The sequence below is a fragment of the Sclerotinia sclerotiorum genome, genomic scaffold, assembly GCF_000146945.2.
Source record: "Sclerotinia sclerotiorum 1980 UF-70 scaffold_8 genomic scaffold, whole genome shotgun sequence".
Classification (NCBI taxonomy): Eukaryota; Fungi; Ascomycota; class Leotiomycetes; order Helotiales; family Sclerotiniaceae; genus Sclerotinia; species Sclerotinia sclerotiorum.
The window spans coordinates 905,112-918,664 of record NW_001820828.1 but is presented as its reverse complement, the minus strand read 5'-3'; the positions used below and the strand labels follow the sequence as shown (position 1 = coordinate 918,664).

At 42.7% G+C, this 13,553-nt stretch overlaps 4 protein-coding genes across 4 annotated transcripts; all 4 read right to left on the bottom strand.

Moving 5' to 3' along the window:
- Window positions 1-330: 330 nt before the first annotated feature.
- SS1G_06655 (predicted protein) lies at window positions 331-1,647 on the bottom strand (the record flags this gene model as incomplete). The annotated part of the gene is made up of 1 exon (XM_001592364.1): window positions 331-1,647. One exon carries the CDS (start codon window positions 1,645-1,647, stop codon window positions 331-333), a length of 1,317 nt encoding a protein of 438 aa, XP_001592414.1.
- A 1,592-nt stretch (window positions 1,648-3,239) lies between these two features.
- Window positions 3,240-4,333, bottom strand: SS1G_06654 (hypothetical protein; the record flags this gene model as incomplete). Its single annotated transcript, XM_001592363.1, has 2 exons — window positions 3,240-3,841; window positions 4,141-4,333. 2 exons carry the CDS (start codon window positions 4,331-4,333, stop codon window positions 3,240-3,242), a joined length of 795 nt encoding a protein of 264 aa, XP_001592413.1.
- Window positions 4,334-4,582: 249 nt separating this feature from the next.
- On the bottom strand, window positions 4,583-6,495 carry SS1G_06653 (hypothetical protein; the record flags this gene model as incomplete). Its single annotated transcript, XM_001592362.1, has 3 exons — window positions 4,583-4,945; window positions 5,187-5,745; window positions 6,230-6,495. The coding sequence occupies 3 exons, from the start codon at window positions 6,493-6,495 to the stop codon at window positions 4,583-4,585; spliced, it is 1,188 nt and encodes a 395-aa protein (XP_001592412.1).
- Window positions 6,496-9,457: 2,962 nt separating this feature from the next.
- SS1G_06652 (hypothetical protein) lies at window positions 9,458-12,769 on the bottom strand (the record flags this gene model as incomplete). The annotated part of the gene is made up of 4 exons (XM_001592361.1): window positions 9,458-9,758; window positions 9,817-11,569; window positions 11,630-11,753; window positions 11,903-12,769. 4 exons carry the CDS (start codon window positions 12,767-12,769, stop codon window positions 9,458-9,460), a joined length of 3,045 nt encoding a protein of 1,014 aa, XP_001592411.1.
- Between the last annotated feature and the right edge of the window lie 784 nt (window positions 12,770-13,553).

The window sequence follows — 13,553 nt, the reverse complement described above, 5'->3', positions numbered from 1 at the left end:
AACTCCCTACAGCATCGAAGGGGTGGAAAGGAGACAGAAAGAAGTAGTCGAAAGAATTCAAAAACTCCTTGTAAAAGAATCAAGCCATAATTGGTTTTAAGTAAAAAAAAGTTGAACAAGATTCCTGTCTTTTTATGAATTCTTTCCCGGAAATCTTTGCAATCTAGACAAGGGAGTCTTGAGACATAGATATCCTTTCTGATTGATGTGGTATCGGGCTTGCATTTTTCCAATTGGCGAATCTCAGCACAATTTCCCCATATTGCCTTACCATCGTCATCGTCATCGTCATCGTTGCTACAATTATAATCCTGGTCTCTGTAGCTATATTCAAACTCCACGTCTATTGTTGTATGCATCCACAAGAAATACGCCATGAGCTGTTTTTCCGCATGGAAAGCATGATATTCTTCTGGGACTTTTGCCATTTTGGTCGACGCGCCCCAATTCATGTCCTACCACTTTACAATACTTCATAACTCTTGAAGTCCAGAGACTACGGTCTAAGCAGCCATCTTTGGCCCCAACATCGCCCGATGTGAAGCCGCTTAGAGCCACGGCTTGAATGTGGTCGAAAAGTTCACCGCGATCCAGGAATGCGAATGTCTTGCTCTCTCTGCCCATTTCAGTTTCAAAGAGGGTCTTGCTGAAAGAGACTTGTGCCCTATTATTTTTGTTCGAATGGACAATGCTAAATGCATTGTGGCCTTTTGGTCCAGTCGATGATCCCGTGCTAACATATTTTTCGGGCTTTAATGCCATATAGAGATCAATCAAGTCCCTGAACCCTTTTTTGCTTTTCTTTTTGGCTCCAAGGAAAAGTTTATGCTTGTACATTCGGTCGGAAGATTCAGATGATTCTTCTGAGTCATGGATGAAAATAGTGGCATCTGACATATCAAACTCAGTTACCTTCTCAAGCGCAGCCTTGAGCATTTTAATTAATGTCGTAGACGTATTATCGCTCACAAATAGCGAAGCACCAAGCTGCGCTAAAAAATATGCTAGCTCGCCATGATGGTTGGCAGTGGCTACCATTATTGGAGTTCTTCCATCATTGTCAAAACTTTCCAGACCAGCACCATGCTTGACCAATAAGCCGGCGATTTCCAAATGACCTTCTACACATGCAAGAGATAGCGCAGTCCTACCATCAGACAAATCCTTTCCTTTCACCAGTATTTCTTTATGGTCCGACTTTTCGAGCCTGCGTTTACATCTGTCTAGATCGCCGCGAGTGCATTCGGACAAAAACCACTGCGCTTCCTTGCTATCAAGAACGTATTCCTCCGACTGATTCCTAGTTTTCGAAATTTGAGTCTTCGCTAATTCATTGCAAAGCAACTCTTCTTCCTCATCGACTCTCGGGTCTACTAGTCCATCGGCAACACTAATCCACTTCTTTCCTCTTCGATCCAACAAGAAATTGATATTCCGAACCAAAGGATCGTCTTCATACGGGAATAGAATTCTATATTGCAACGGCCGTCTTGGGTAACAATGTGCTGCTCTAGAATTAAGATGGTCTTTGGTTGGAATGGAGTAGCCATGGCCATGTAACTTCTGATCACACGATGGAAATGGGCAGAGAATTACCACTCTACCGGATGTCCAAGATAGAACAAATGCTGGCGGAATGTTGTTCATTTTATGATGTGTAATGACTTCTTTTCACTCAAAATCCCCGTTCAAATCTTAAAGTCACGGTTTCTTCGAGGTTTGCGCTCCAAGAGGGACTTTCGAATTCTAGGGTTTTTTCCGGTCTCAAACTAACGGAGAGTGAAATGGGTCCAGTGAAATGTGGAATGTGAAATGTTGGAACGATCATTCGTCATTGTTTGAGCTGTAGCAAGAAGTGATAGAAGAGAAAGATATGTAGACATCAATCCCTACTTCAAGAGCGAGTGGAGTTACTCGGCCCCTCTTTGCTCGTCTTGCATTATTACAAGCCCGATATGTCCGGCCACTAGGTAACATAGTAACACGTGTTACCTTTCAAGTTTTCAAATTCGGGATCGTTTATCGTTCCTCTCGATTGCAGACCGCAAATAATTTCGACAACAAAGGCTCGGTAACGCACTACCAATCACAATATCTCATTCGTCTCTCCATAACCAACCCTCAAAGTCATTCATATCTAAATGTTAGGGTACTCGCTTCTTTTCAGTTGCTGAATAACTCCATCTCCTGCGTTTCTGGGGTCATCCTCCACTTCAAATGATACTCTCACTGTGTCCCCTATTCGCAAAACAGCTTTCTTGTGCTTGATCACTGCTTTAAATGCCAATCTGGAAGGTGTTGCAGTAAAAACTGGCGATCAAGAATCTATCATTGCCTATACACTCCTGTTCGAGAGCGCGAAGAATGGCGTGACAATCCGCTAGACTTTCTTTTGCCTTCGCAACCATTAGCTGAAATTTCAACTTTATACTCAAGAGACACGGTCCGCTAGACAACATGTACTGTCGGCTGGCTGTATCAAAGAAAGAGTTATCCAGGTATTTAGGGTAGATACTTGGGCATTAAATAAATCCTTGTGCATATTCCGTTTGCATTGTAGATGCTGTTTATCCTAGTTTATTGAACAGAGTTGGATGCATGGTTAGATCTTAGGTAATGTATCTCAGATTTGGACCTAACATGGACTGCTCTGAGATGTATCTCAATGCTCCTTATCTGAGTACAATTAACAAAAAAAGTCGAGCTAAAGATCGGAAAGAACGATATTGAAGAAGTGAAGATTTGAGAGGAGATGACTCAGAGGGTTCCTTCTTTTTTCGAATAAGCTATGGCTAGTACTTTGAATCCTATAAACAAAGACCGTCTCGAACCAGGAGAGGACTAGTATAAAAGGAGGATTGAGTTACTTGTCTGGGATAACTAAGTCTTACTAAACACTAGAAAAATAGAATTGAAGAAAGACCATAATTATAACAAAGAAATAAGGACGGAATGAATAAATCCTCGAATCTATTAAGCATAGAGAAATAGAATATTGAAGGTTAGGTATTGAATGTGGGATATATCTATATTAAAATGAAATATAAAATATAAAATATTAAACATTTATTATCCCAGGGTCATGAAAAGGTAATCTTCTATTATACCAGCGCCGACTCCAACTCTATCTTCAACTGCAAATCCATTCCAATTTTAATTCCAACCTAAATTCCAGCCCCACCTTCAACTCCGATTCCAATTCTAACTCCAATTGTGATTCCATCCTTCAAATCCTCAATCTAAGCTTCGCCAATAATCTCCCACTCTTCAACAGTAGCGCCTGACTCATCTCCAAAAACTCCACAGCTACTACCTAAACACTCGGAAATCCGAAGTTGAACTGTATCTCCCATATATACTACTTTATCATCAGGTAGCATATAAGTCGTCTTAAGACCTTCCTCAAGCCTCACATCGTCCCCGGCATCCTCTTCCCCATTGGCGTCCGGAGAGTCCTCCAAAGACGTAATATCTGATAGTGAATCAATATCTTTGATGATTTTTGTATTTCCTACGCCCGAAATATCGAGATCAGGAAGAGGAAGGGGAAAGTTATGTCCTTCAGATGTATGGGTGGAATTAAAAACCACAACAATGGCACTAGTAGGAAGTCTTTGTCCCCATACCACACTAATAATCTTTACTCTTTCGCCTTGGACGGAGCTGGTGTCAGTAGAGATAGAAGACTCATTAGTACTTTCGGGCTGCCAATTCGTTCCTAAATCCCCATCGTTGATGCTCTCCGGCCAGCGATTTAGCTCGGAGGCATCGGATGCGATGATGGGAAGACATTGAAGGAGATTATTTGGGGTGGTGATGTCTTGCCAGTACATGTCATTTTCTAATGTGTGAGTCTGATTGAGCGAAAGTGTATAATTTATTTGTGGATGGCGAGATGCAGGGAGGTTTTCACCATGGGAACCGAAGTTTTGTCCTGAGGATTTGAGGAAGAAGGTAACACTCCAGTAAAGGTGATATTGGTATGTGTGGTATTTATACTAGCACTGAAAGTATATCCCGCCCACGTGAACTCATGCATTGTAAGATATCATTTGGGTGGAGGAAGGGTAGGCTGGATTGTGAGAACTTCTTGCGAGGAATGAAGACCTAAGTATCCGTAAAAAGCAATTTGCATTGTACCTCCGTGACCGGTCAAAAATGGAAATGCAGGAGGGTATCCTCCATTAGCATTAGTATCATCATTCGCTTGTTCGCTCATTAGGAACCATGGAGCGTGGAGATTGGACAATACGGCCATCTTGTTGTAGGTAGAGGCTGAACAACCAGAACCTCCATATCTGAGTGTAGCAATGGTGTTAATGGCGAATTTCATGGCTGGGCCATGGAGCGATTGCTTTTGCGTGTAATATTGAAGGTCCGCTTGTTTTCTTTCCAGTGTATAATTTATGGCTTTAGACGACTCCGGGAGGGATAGAGAATGGAGAAGCAGAGTTACGTCGGCTTGTTTGACGGTTGTGTTGGAGGGCATTTCTTCATATTCGAGAGTGATGCCGGAGGAAGAAACGGGAATGGTGATTTTTTCGACGATGTCGAGCCAAGTAGCTGGAATCGTCTCGTTGTATTACTTCTTGATAGAGATGATGGAGTTCATGATTTGAAAGAAGGATGCTTGAGTCAAGGCACCATTTTTGACGTGATTAGTCCACCCATCAGGATCGGTCATGTCCCAGATATTCCATTTTCCCTGATCATCCTTCTGAAGTACTCCCTCGATAGTATGACCTACGCTCTCCACTACTGGCCAAAGTTCTTCTTTGAAGTATTCTTCGTTGTTGGTAATTCCTCTATAATCTAACATCATCTTCGCCACATCCGTATTAATGTGATACTCATAGTCCAATGTGGGACCCGTCTCGGTTGCATTGCCATATCTACCCGAAGTCCAAGAATATAACACGGAATCATTATCGAATTTGTATTTTTCCTGTACGTAAGCCTCCTGTGCATTGGCTTTAGCTTGAGCGTACATCTTGACCGGATATTTGATCATTCGGAGAGCGTAGTCGGGATCAGTCAGAGCTATACCGGGGAAAATCCATATCCATGTCCCAAAAAGTCATGCCACCGTACGGGTCTGCAGTAATTTCTCCAACACCAATGCCATTGTCGTTGAGATTGCTGCCGTCTTCCCCAAGGAGAGTCTGGAGGATCATATATCGACTAACTGCAGCATTGATTTGATCAACCTCAGCAAGGGTATCATTTATTGGTAAATTACCGGTGGCTGGGTTTCTATAATCGACGACTTTTCTTTCCATACGCTGATTCCAAATCGCAGTGTGTTCGGCAAGAAGTACATCCCATCCATCATTTGTGGCATTCCTGGATGCTTGACTAGCTATCAATTGTGCGTTGGAGAATTTGTCCGTCGAGGCAATACCGACGAATTTATGGAAGGTGATTGGCTGTCCAGATTTGAGCTCAAACTCCCATTCTTTTCCAATAGTCAGTGTATCATCACTAGGATACACGATAGACCTCGGCGAGATAGATTTAGTGTTGCTGCTCGAAAATTTTGCCGTAGAAACTGTCCATGCCGAGACATTTTGAAGGCCATTTGGGTGATTAGAAACGTATATAGAAGAAGCATCGTTACCCTTCTGTCCAAGGAATGATTTGACAGCACTTCTACCATCCAGACTATCTGTTATAGTGATGCTTTCTGCTGTCCCGTTCAATGGCGTGACACTAAGCTGAATAGCAGCGACATTGATTCTGGCAGCACTGATGAATGCCATATACTCAACCTCAAAGCTTGAACTACCGTTTACAATTGGAGTTCACGTATAACTCCAATGTGCTGTGGCATTCATCAAGTTCAATGAACTGCTATAGTTTGATATTGTATCTAGGTCTACAGTAGCGTTAAGTACCTGTTCACCAACTGTAACATATATGTCGGTAAAGTGAGGTATACCAGAGATGACGCTCTCATTACCCCGGTCGAGAGGCTCTGGATAATTTGTTTCAGTCGTATTGTGCTGTCTGTCGAAGAACCCTATAATGCCGGAAAAGGTCTGACGAGGATTAAATTCTGGCCATGGTTCTGTTGGTTGCTTCCCATCCCGATGTGTTTGATTGAAATCTTTCTCAAAGAAAGGGCCAAGTGAGGCTTCAGCGAGGCCAATATATCTATTATTAAGACCAGCGTACGTCCTCGTACATGATGTACTACGTTGAAGTTATGAAAAGAAGACTGGAATCATACCCGTTTGACAAGTGCATCCTAGCGAGAAAATTTCCGAGTATTGGAACATTCGTGGTAAGCGTAAGATTCTGATCATCCCACCTACTCAAAGGATTCTCTGCAAGCACCCCAAAATCCGGCAATGGTGGCATGATACCATCCGGTATCGTTTTTGTTTTGAATTGAGAAGCCGGATTGACCTCTTCGCCGTAGTCTGCTCCAAAAGCTACTGCCGGGAGAGGTGTGACGACTGCAAGGTGCGGCAACCAAGACATACACGCAGCCATATTGACGTAGTTTGTTATTCTAGGTACGATCATTAGTTGTGAACCCTTCAATTTTATGTAGAAAAATAAATATATCATACATCAATACTTTTCTCGAAATAAAAGAGGGTGAAAAAAGCGAGAGAGGTCCAGGATTCCACAAGAGGAAATGCTTTTTAGGGAATGAAAATTTTTTATATTTGACCTCTAGTATTTCTTATGGATGCTTTTAAATGTCCGGGGCATTCTGGCCTTTTTGTGGCCAGAATGATAGAACAATTGACTAGTTTAGTCACGAAGAGACGCTCCCCCGAGAATGACTAGTTTTCCCCTAAAAGTAACTATATTCAAGTATATCTACTTAATCAAAACTAAGTCACTAATACTCCTAAAATGAGTACCTCCAAAATGCAGAACTTTTCACCAAATAAACCTCGGCCAACATAGGCACTTATGAAGATTTCCTTCCCACCGTCAAAATCACTGCCATTTATTACAGTCCCCCTCTCGCGCCACGAACCCAAAATGACATACCAGCATTTACCTATAGGCAAGACTCTACAAAAAACATCATGATTGCCACTATCCATAAGTTATAACTATTTCCCGACATAAATGTCCCCAACAAGAGCCTCAAATAATTGTGGAGAAAATATTCGGTAGTGGAGCTCTCGGCATTGGAATCCGGGAAGGGGCAAGCTAGCGAGTTTTTGACTACCTCGCTAAAGTTATAGCTCTAGAACTAATTACCTAGATTGAGCTACTATGGCGTGAGAACTCATCTTTTTGGATGGGCAATGCGGATCTCCCTCTATATAACGGATATTACCCGACTGATCACTTCAACTTGAAGTTTAATATTTTAGCTCCATACTATCCAATACTATACTATACTATTTTTAACATTTCAATTCTTCTCAAGGAAATACGTTTTAGTGCTCTATATTTTGTTTATGAACATGTGAGAAAGAGCTATCATCAAGGAAAAACTGATTTCAATTCCATTCATTTATAAAATCACATTGAGCATTACTCGTCTGCATGTGCAAGGGAAGGAGGATATGAGATATGAATATATATTTATGAGCTGCAAGATGACAATTCCTCAACATCTAATCTGACAACTTCAAAACTTCTCACACTAAAATCAAAGACAAACATAATCTAAATCTAGCAAAATAACTTAAGCAAGGCAAGTGCCACCGATTAAGCCTAGAGCCCAAAGCTAACTTGTTGATTGGACACGTATCATAATTGATGTTCCAAACGAAAGTTATCTCGACCACTTGCGATCGACATGTACGGATCGAATTTATCGTCTCACAAGGTGATTATGAGTAGCTATTCAGTAAATGCTAATTTAATACCCAAACTTCTTTTTATTTCAACCAATGATAAGGGACATCATTTTGTTCCCATCTGTTTAGTCACATCCCGTCAAATATGCAGAGAGCTTTTATCTCCAGACCCCCGGTATTCCTATTTCTTGAATCTTCGTTCCAAATATTTTTCAAAGATACACGATACCACATGCACAGAACCCTATACCAAATGTATTTCGATTCTCGATCTGTCGTCTTTTCGTAAAACGATCTCATAATTGAGTTACCTATACCTGTAATAACCAAACCATAATCCCGATTCCCCAAAGAATATCTGAATCATGCACCTTCTTTTCGGGCGCCGTATCTCCTAGAGACTCATACCTAGCTCTCAAACTTTTCCAGCAAGTGCTGTTAAGTATCTCTAGCTGTCAACCAGTGGCTCTACATACTAGGCCCTTCTACATAACACCACCTTATACTCCCAGTCTCTCCAATCAATAGCTTTCATTTTCCGTCCGTCTCTAAATTTTCAATGTACTAGTACTTCATGACTTATTTAGTCAACAAACTTTCACAGTTTTCAAGTCCATACCATCCATACGCCCCACTTTTCCCAATAGTACATACATCATCTCTCAATTCCCAATCCATTTTTTTTTTTTGCAATCCATTGTGTATGTGTGTATCCAACATAACATCCCACAATATAATTTTGAGAAACATTTTTGTGCCTTTACATTCATGACAAGATTATTGAGAGAGATATATAATTCTCCCCTTTCCCATTTCTCCCTCATATTACACAATATATAGAAAGACTAGCTTAACTAGCTTAATTTCCAATCCACCTATAAATCTTACCCTACACGATATTTCCCACTCCCACTCCTATCCATCTCCTTACAGTCCTAATTTATACCATTCATCATTCGAGCCTCCATTCCATCCCATCAACAACCAATTAATCAGATAACAACCAAAGTCAACACAGCTTCAATTCCAAATACTCACAACCAGACCACGACCACAAACATCCCCATCACCACCAACTCTTTTCCCAAATTCCCAAATTCCCAAATTCTCTAAAACCACCCCTACCCCTACCCCTACCCATATCCCACATCCCAATCCCATACCATCCATACTAATCCCTCACACTCTTTATCTTCATACCTTACACTTTATTCTACATACTCTACAACCCTTTCCCAGCTCCCTCTCAAAACTCCCTCAAGCTCTCTCCAACTTTCAACTTTCAATCTTCAATCTTAAAAATTCAACCATAAACATCCACCACTAAAACAAAACAAACCACTAACTAACTACCTAACTAACCCAATTCAATTTCATCCCATGATATCTATCTCATTTCTTTGTTCCTTTCATTCCTTCCCAATACCATTGAAAAACCTCTAAATCCATACTACTAAATTTTTATCCATCTCTTTAAAAGTATACGAATCACATCCATTGTCCTAGCTTCTACACTAAGAAATATTCACACAATCATACAGTCACAAAAACACAATCTCATGATACTTATATAAAATACCATTTCTCAATAGTACTTCATACTATAAAACCTATGATTCATAGCTCACTGATAACTTAACTACTCGGTTTACTCTACATAGCACATTCTCCACAACTGCAAGATCTTAATTCTCGGTCACAGCTTCAAGTTCAGTTGTGCTCTCCACGGCAGTGTCACTAACAGGAGGGGAATCACTTGGCTTTTGCGGCTCGACATCATTACTGTGAGCATCAGCAATGACAGCTTCCTTCTGAATATCCTCTCTTTGTTCCGATTGTATGTCCTTCTCTGCCGATGGAGAGGATGCACTCTTCTCAGCACCACTTGCAATTTCTGTAGCATCATGAAGGCTTTCACCCGCGGTGTTTGTTGCAAGTGTAGGGGTTGGAGATTCAGTTGCCTTTGTGGTAGGCGGAGCGGCTTTCCTCTGGCTTAGAATCCGTCTTGGATTCTACATGCAAGACCTCATCAGAGTCAATATACCACAATGTAGATGGTGTTGAAGTTGCTAAAGTTGCAGGGACCGACTCTTGAGCGGTCGCTGAGACAGGGGCCGCAGTTTTAGCAGGTGCTCTACGGGCAGGACCTCGAGCTCTACCCTTTCTTGCATCTGACAAAGGAGCCTTTTCTTTTTCCTCAACTTTCTCCTCTGGCTTGGGTTCTTCTTTCTTTGGAGCTTGCGGTCCAAGTTTCAAGCGTGAATTAAGGTCCGCCAAGAAACCACCTTGCAGAGCAGCGATCTTACCACCAAGTGGCCTTGAAGGAACGGGTGGCTTTGCTTTGACTGCAGCAGAAGGGCTGGCCTCGGAGTCAATCGACTTTGCTGAAGTGTTTGATTGGACAGTTGTCAATGGAATGTTCTCCGATGATTCGCGTGCAGAGGGTTTTGCTGGTCGAGCAGGAATTTGTGGCTTGGACTTCAATGGTAGAGGAGGACCTGCATCATCCGTAGTTGGCAGTTGTTTGGATTTCTGTGCGGGACGGTCAGGGATGATAGGTTGAGTTTTGTCAGGCGAATTTGATCTCACAGGGCGAGCGGGGATACTTGGTTTGGTCATTGGGATACCAGTCGTAGCTCGGCCTTCATCTTGCGCAAGTCCTAAGCCAGCTGCTGCCTTTTCCTGATGAAATACGACAGCACCAGTGGTAGGTCTTTCGTCCAATGGGCTCGTGACGGTATCTACCTCTGGAGTTTGGGGTGTCGATACGGTCGTCTGCAATTGGAGACTGTCCGGAGTATCCTCCCAAACATCTCTGCTTGGGAATCGCTGTTGCAAATTTGGTCGTGTTTCTGCTGCAAGGTGTGGTTTATGAGACCACGCTTTCTTTTGGGGATGCAAGAAACTGTCTGTACTTGTAGATTCTCTCGCGGCTAGCTCCTCCTGTCGCCTGGCAAAAGCTTGCTCTGGGGTCTCTCTTGATTTCTTGTGGGCGTCCTCATGATCCTCATCCGGATCGGGAAGTTGCGGTGTTGAAACTGTCGCAGTGTACTGCAGACTGTTGGGCGTATCTTCCCATACATCTTGACTTGGAAATTTACGATTTTGGGTCTCTGGACGCTTAAGGCGATCAGCCGCAGTTTCGGGTTTTTCCACAGCACCTGGTTTTTCATCCTCAGGGAACAATGGTTCGTATTCATGTACTTCCTCCAACGGCGCTGATTCCGTTGCTCGCACTACTGGTGTATGTATGCTTGCAGGTCGGCTAGTGTGTCTGCTTCCGGGTGTGCTCCCATATGTTAGATCGTCATAGAAGCTTCTGCGTTCAATTGACGGAGAAACAGCAGGTTGCAGTTCATAACCAGATGATCTTTTTGATACTTCATCAGAAGCGAGAATTGGAGCACTGTATCCATGCTCCTCACGAAGATCATCATCTTCCCGGCCAGCTGCGGAATATGGTCTCGATTCATTGGCCGGATCGTATATTCTGCTAGAGCGACGACTATCAACATGGATGATATCATCAGCATCCACTTCGCTCTCGTAAGCACGTTCGGATTTATCATCGAGGCTTTTTGATAAAGCACCCTCAAATTCCTCTTTCTTCGAGCCGTCGAGAGGAACGCTTTCTCTTTTCAAAGGCGAGTCAACGTGGGTTTGAGAAGCATTAGAATGCGCTACGTTATAGCCAGAAGATTGATGTCCACTAGACTGTGGACGAGGGGAAGACATGCGAGACGCATACTCTTCAGAAGCTTGAAATCCAATCTGTTCGGTAGGAGTACTCATCACTGCTGGAGATGTGCCTAATCACAATTAGAATCATGACTGGATAGCACAATCATACACCTTACCAAGACCAGCGCCTCGACTGGCAGTATCTCTAACAATCCTATTCAAGTCATCACTGCTCATCGCCCAGTCCGCTCTGCCTTCGCCGAGAGGTCCGTGATAAGAAGCAGTTTCTTTCTTGTAAAGCTGTTAAACAATATTAGAATGTAACTTGGAATAGCAAGTACCATTTATGATACCCTATCACTTGAGTAATGTATTATGTTTGTGTGATTTTTGGGTCGCCTGTGAAGCTAGCCCTCAAGCAATCAAACTAATGCACTCATAAAACTTACCTCAGGATGTTTTTCATAATAGGCCTTTTCAAAGCGATCGTGAGGAATAATGCCATGTCCATGAAGACCATAACTTCCCGGTGGAACATCTGCCCCACGACCACTTATTCTACGCTCATGGTGACGCTTTGATCCATCGTTGTGGAAACCAATACCAGGAGCGTAAGGGGTTGAGTACGGTGATGGCGATGGAGCTTGGACATCTCCTGCGTTCGGATACATGGGAACACGTTGACCAATTTCAGGAATGCCATGCTCATCTTCATGACCGGTACTCGATGGTGGCCGCTCGATACCAGAAGCATTGCTAGCAAAGCTTGATTTGTTCCTCAAAGATCGAGAAGCAGCATCTCTATCATCTCCAGCTCTGCCTATGCCGTACGCGGCAGCTTGGCTAGAATCGGTACGAGTAACGGCAGATACCCTGGCCTTAGCGCTGGATTCGGGATGGGAAGGCTTAGGAGCATGAAGCTTCAAATCATTGGCGACATTCCTTGTTTGTGCTGGCGATGAGCTAAGATCTTCCGAAGCTCCGAAAGCCTCTGCATATTCGCTACCCTCTTGGCCTATAGAGGGAAGAGCTACGCTTGCTGGACGACGCGGAACCTCGAGCTCTGAGGTTGAGCTATTGGCACTGCTCATAGCGTACAAGGAGGACTTTCCATGATTGTGAGCGGGCATATCGTTGAGAGGCGATCGTGCGAAACTCTCAGGAGCAGGAGAAACGGAACGATCAGCACGTCGATTGGCGGGCCTTGGAGGGATTTGTGGTATATTATCACCAAGAGAAGGGGCACCAGAAGAGGTGTTCCCCTGTTCCTGAGACTTGCTAGGTCTGGGAGGTACTTGTGGAATTGCCGTCGACATATTTGTTGATGTAGAGCTTGTGAAAATGTAACGGCCTAGATTTCTGAGATTTATATCAGTACTCGTTGCATGCCATACAAAAATAGTGGATGTTAACTGGATTAAGCTTCAGTGAACAAGGTAATAAATAGCCAATGCCAACCCATCAACAAGATTGTTGATTTTGATAGGCTGTGAATGCAAAGCCATAGACTCTTGTTGTGGAGTATGCAGAAAATGGAGTGATATGTTTGTTGTACAGTACAATAATAAATTCAAATGGAACTCCAACTCGTCGCCAGAAGATCAAACCCAATATAAGACAGTGGTAGATATGAAGGCTGTGAATAGAGCGGAGCTCTCTGTATATCTGCGAATGAACGACTCGATAGGGGCAGTTAATGGCAAACAGACTTACCAATGTGAAACGGTTGAAAATAATAAAATGCTAAGTTCAATCATTGAAGCCGATATCTGCCAAAACGAGGGGTGTCAAGTACCAGAATTACAAGTCGGCATGAAGTTGGTTTATTTGCGTTCTTTGATATTGTACGCTTGAACGCTTGAACGCTAAGCAAGGATTCTTGGGGAAATGTTACCCCAAGCAGTCCTTCCAAGAATCGTCATCGTTAGGAGCAATTCAATAATGAGATTCAAGAAAAGATATAAAATTATTGCGAAAAATCATTCAGAATTTGCTATTCGTTATTATATTCTAAAACCTTAAATATTAGTATTGTATATCATTCGAATAGCCATATATTCTTCCCTCCCAAAGTGCAGTTATTCCAATCTTGAACATCTG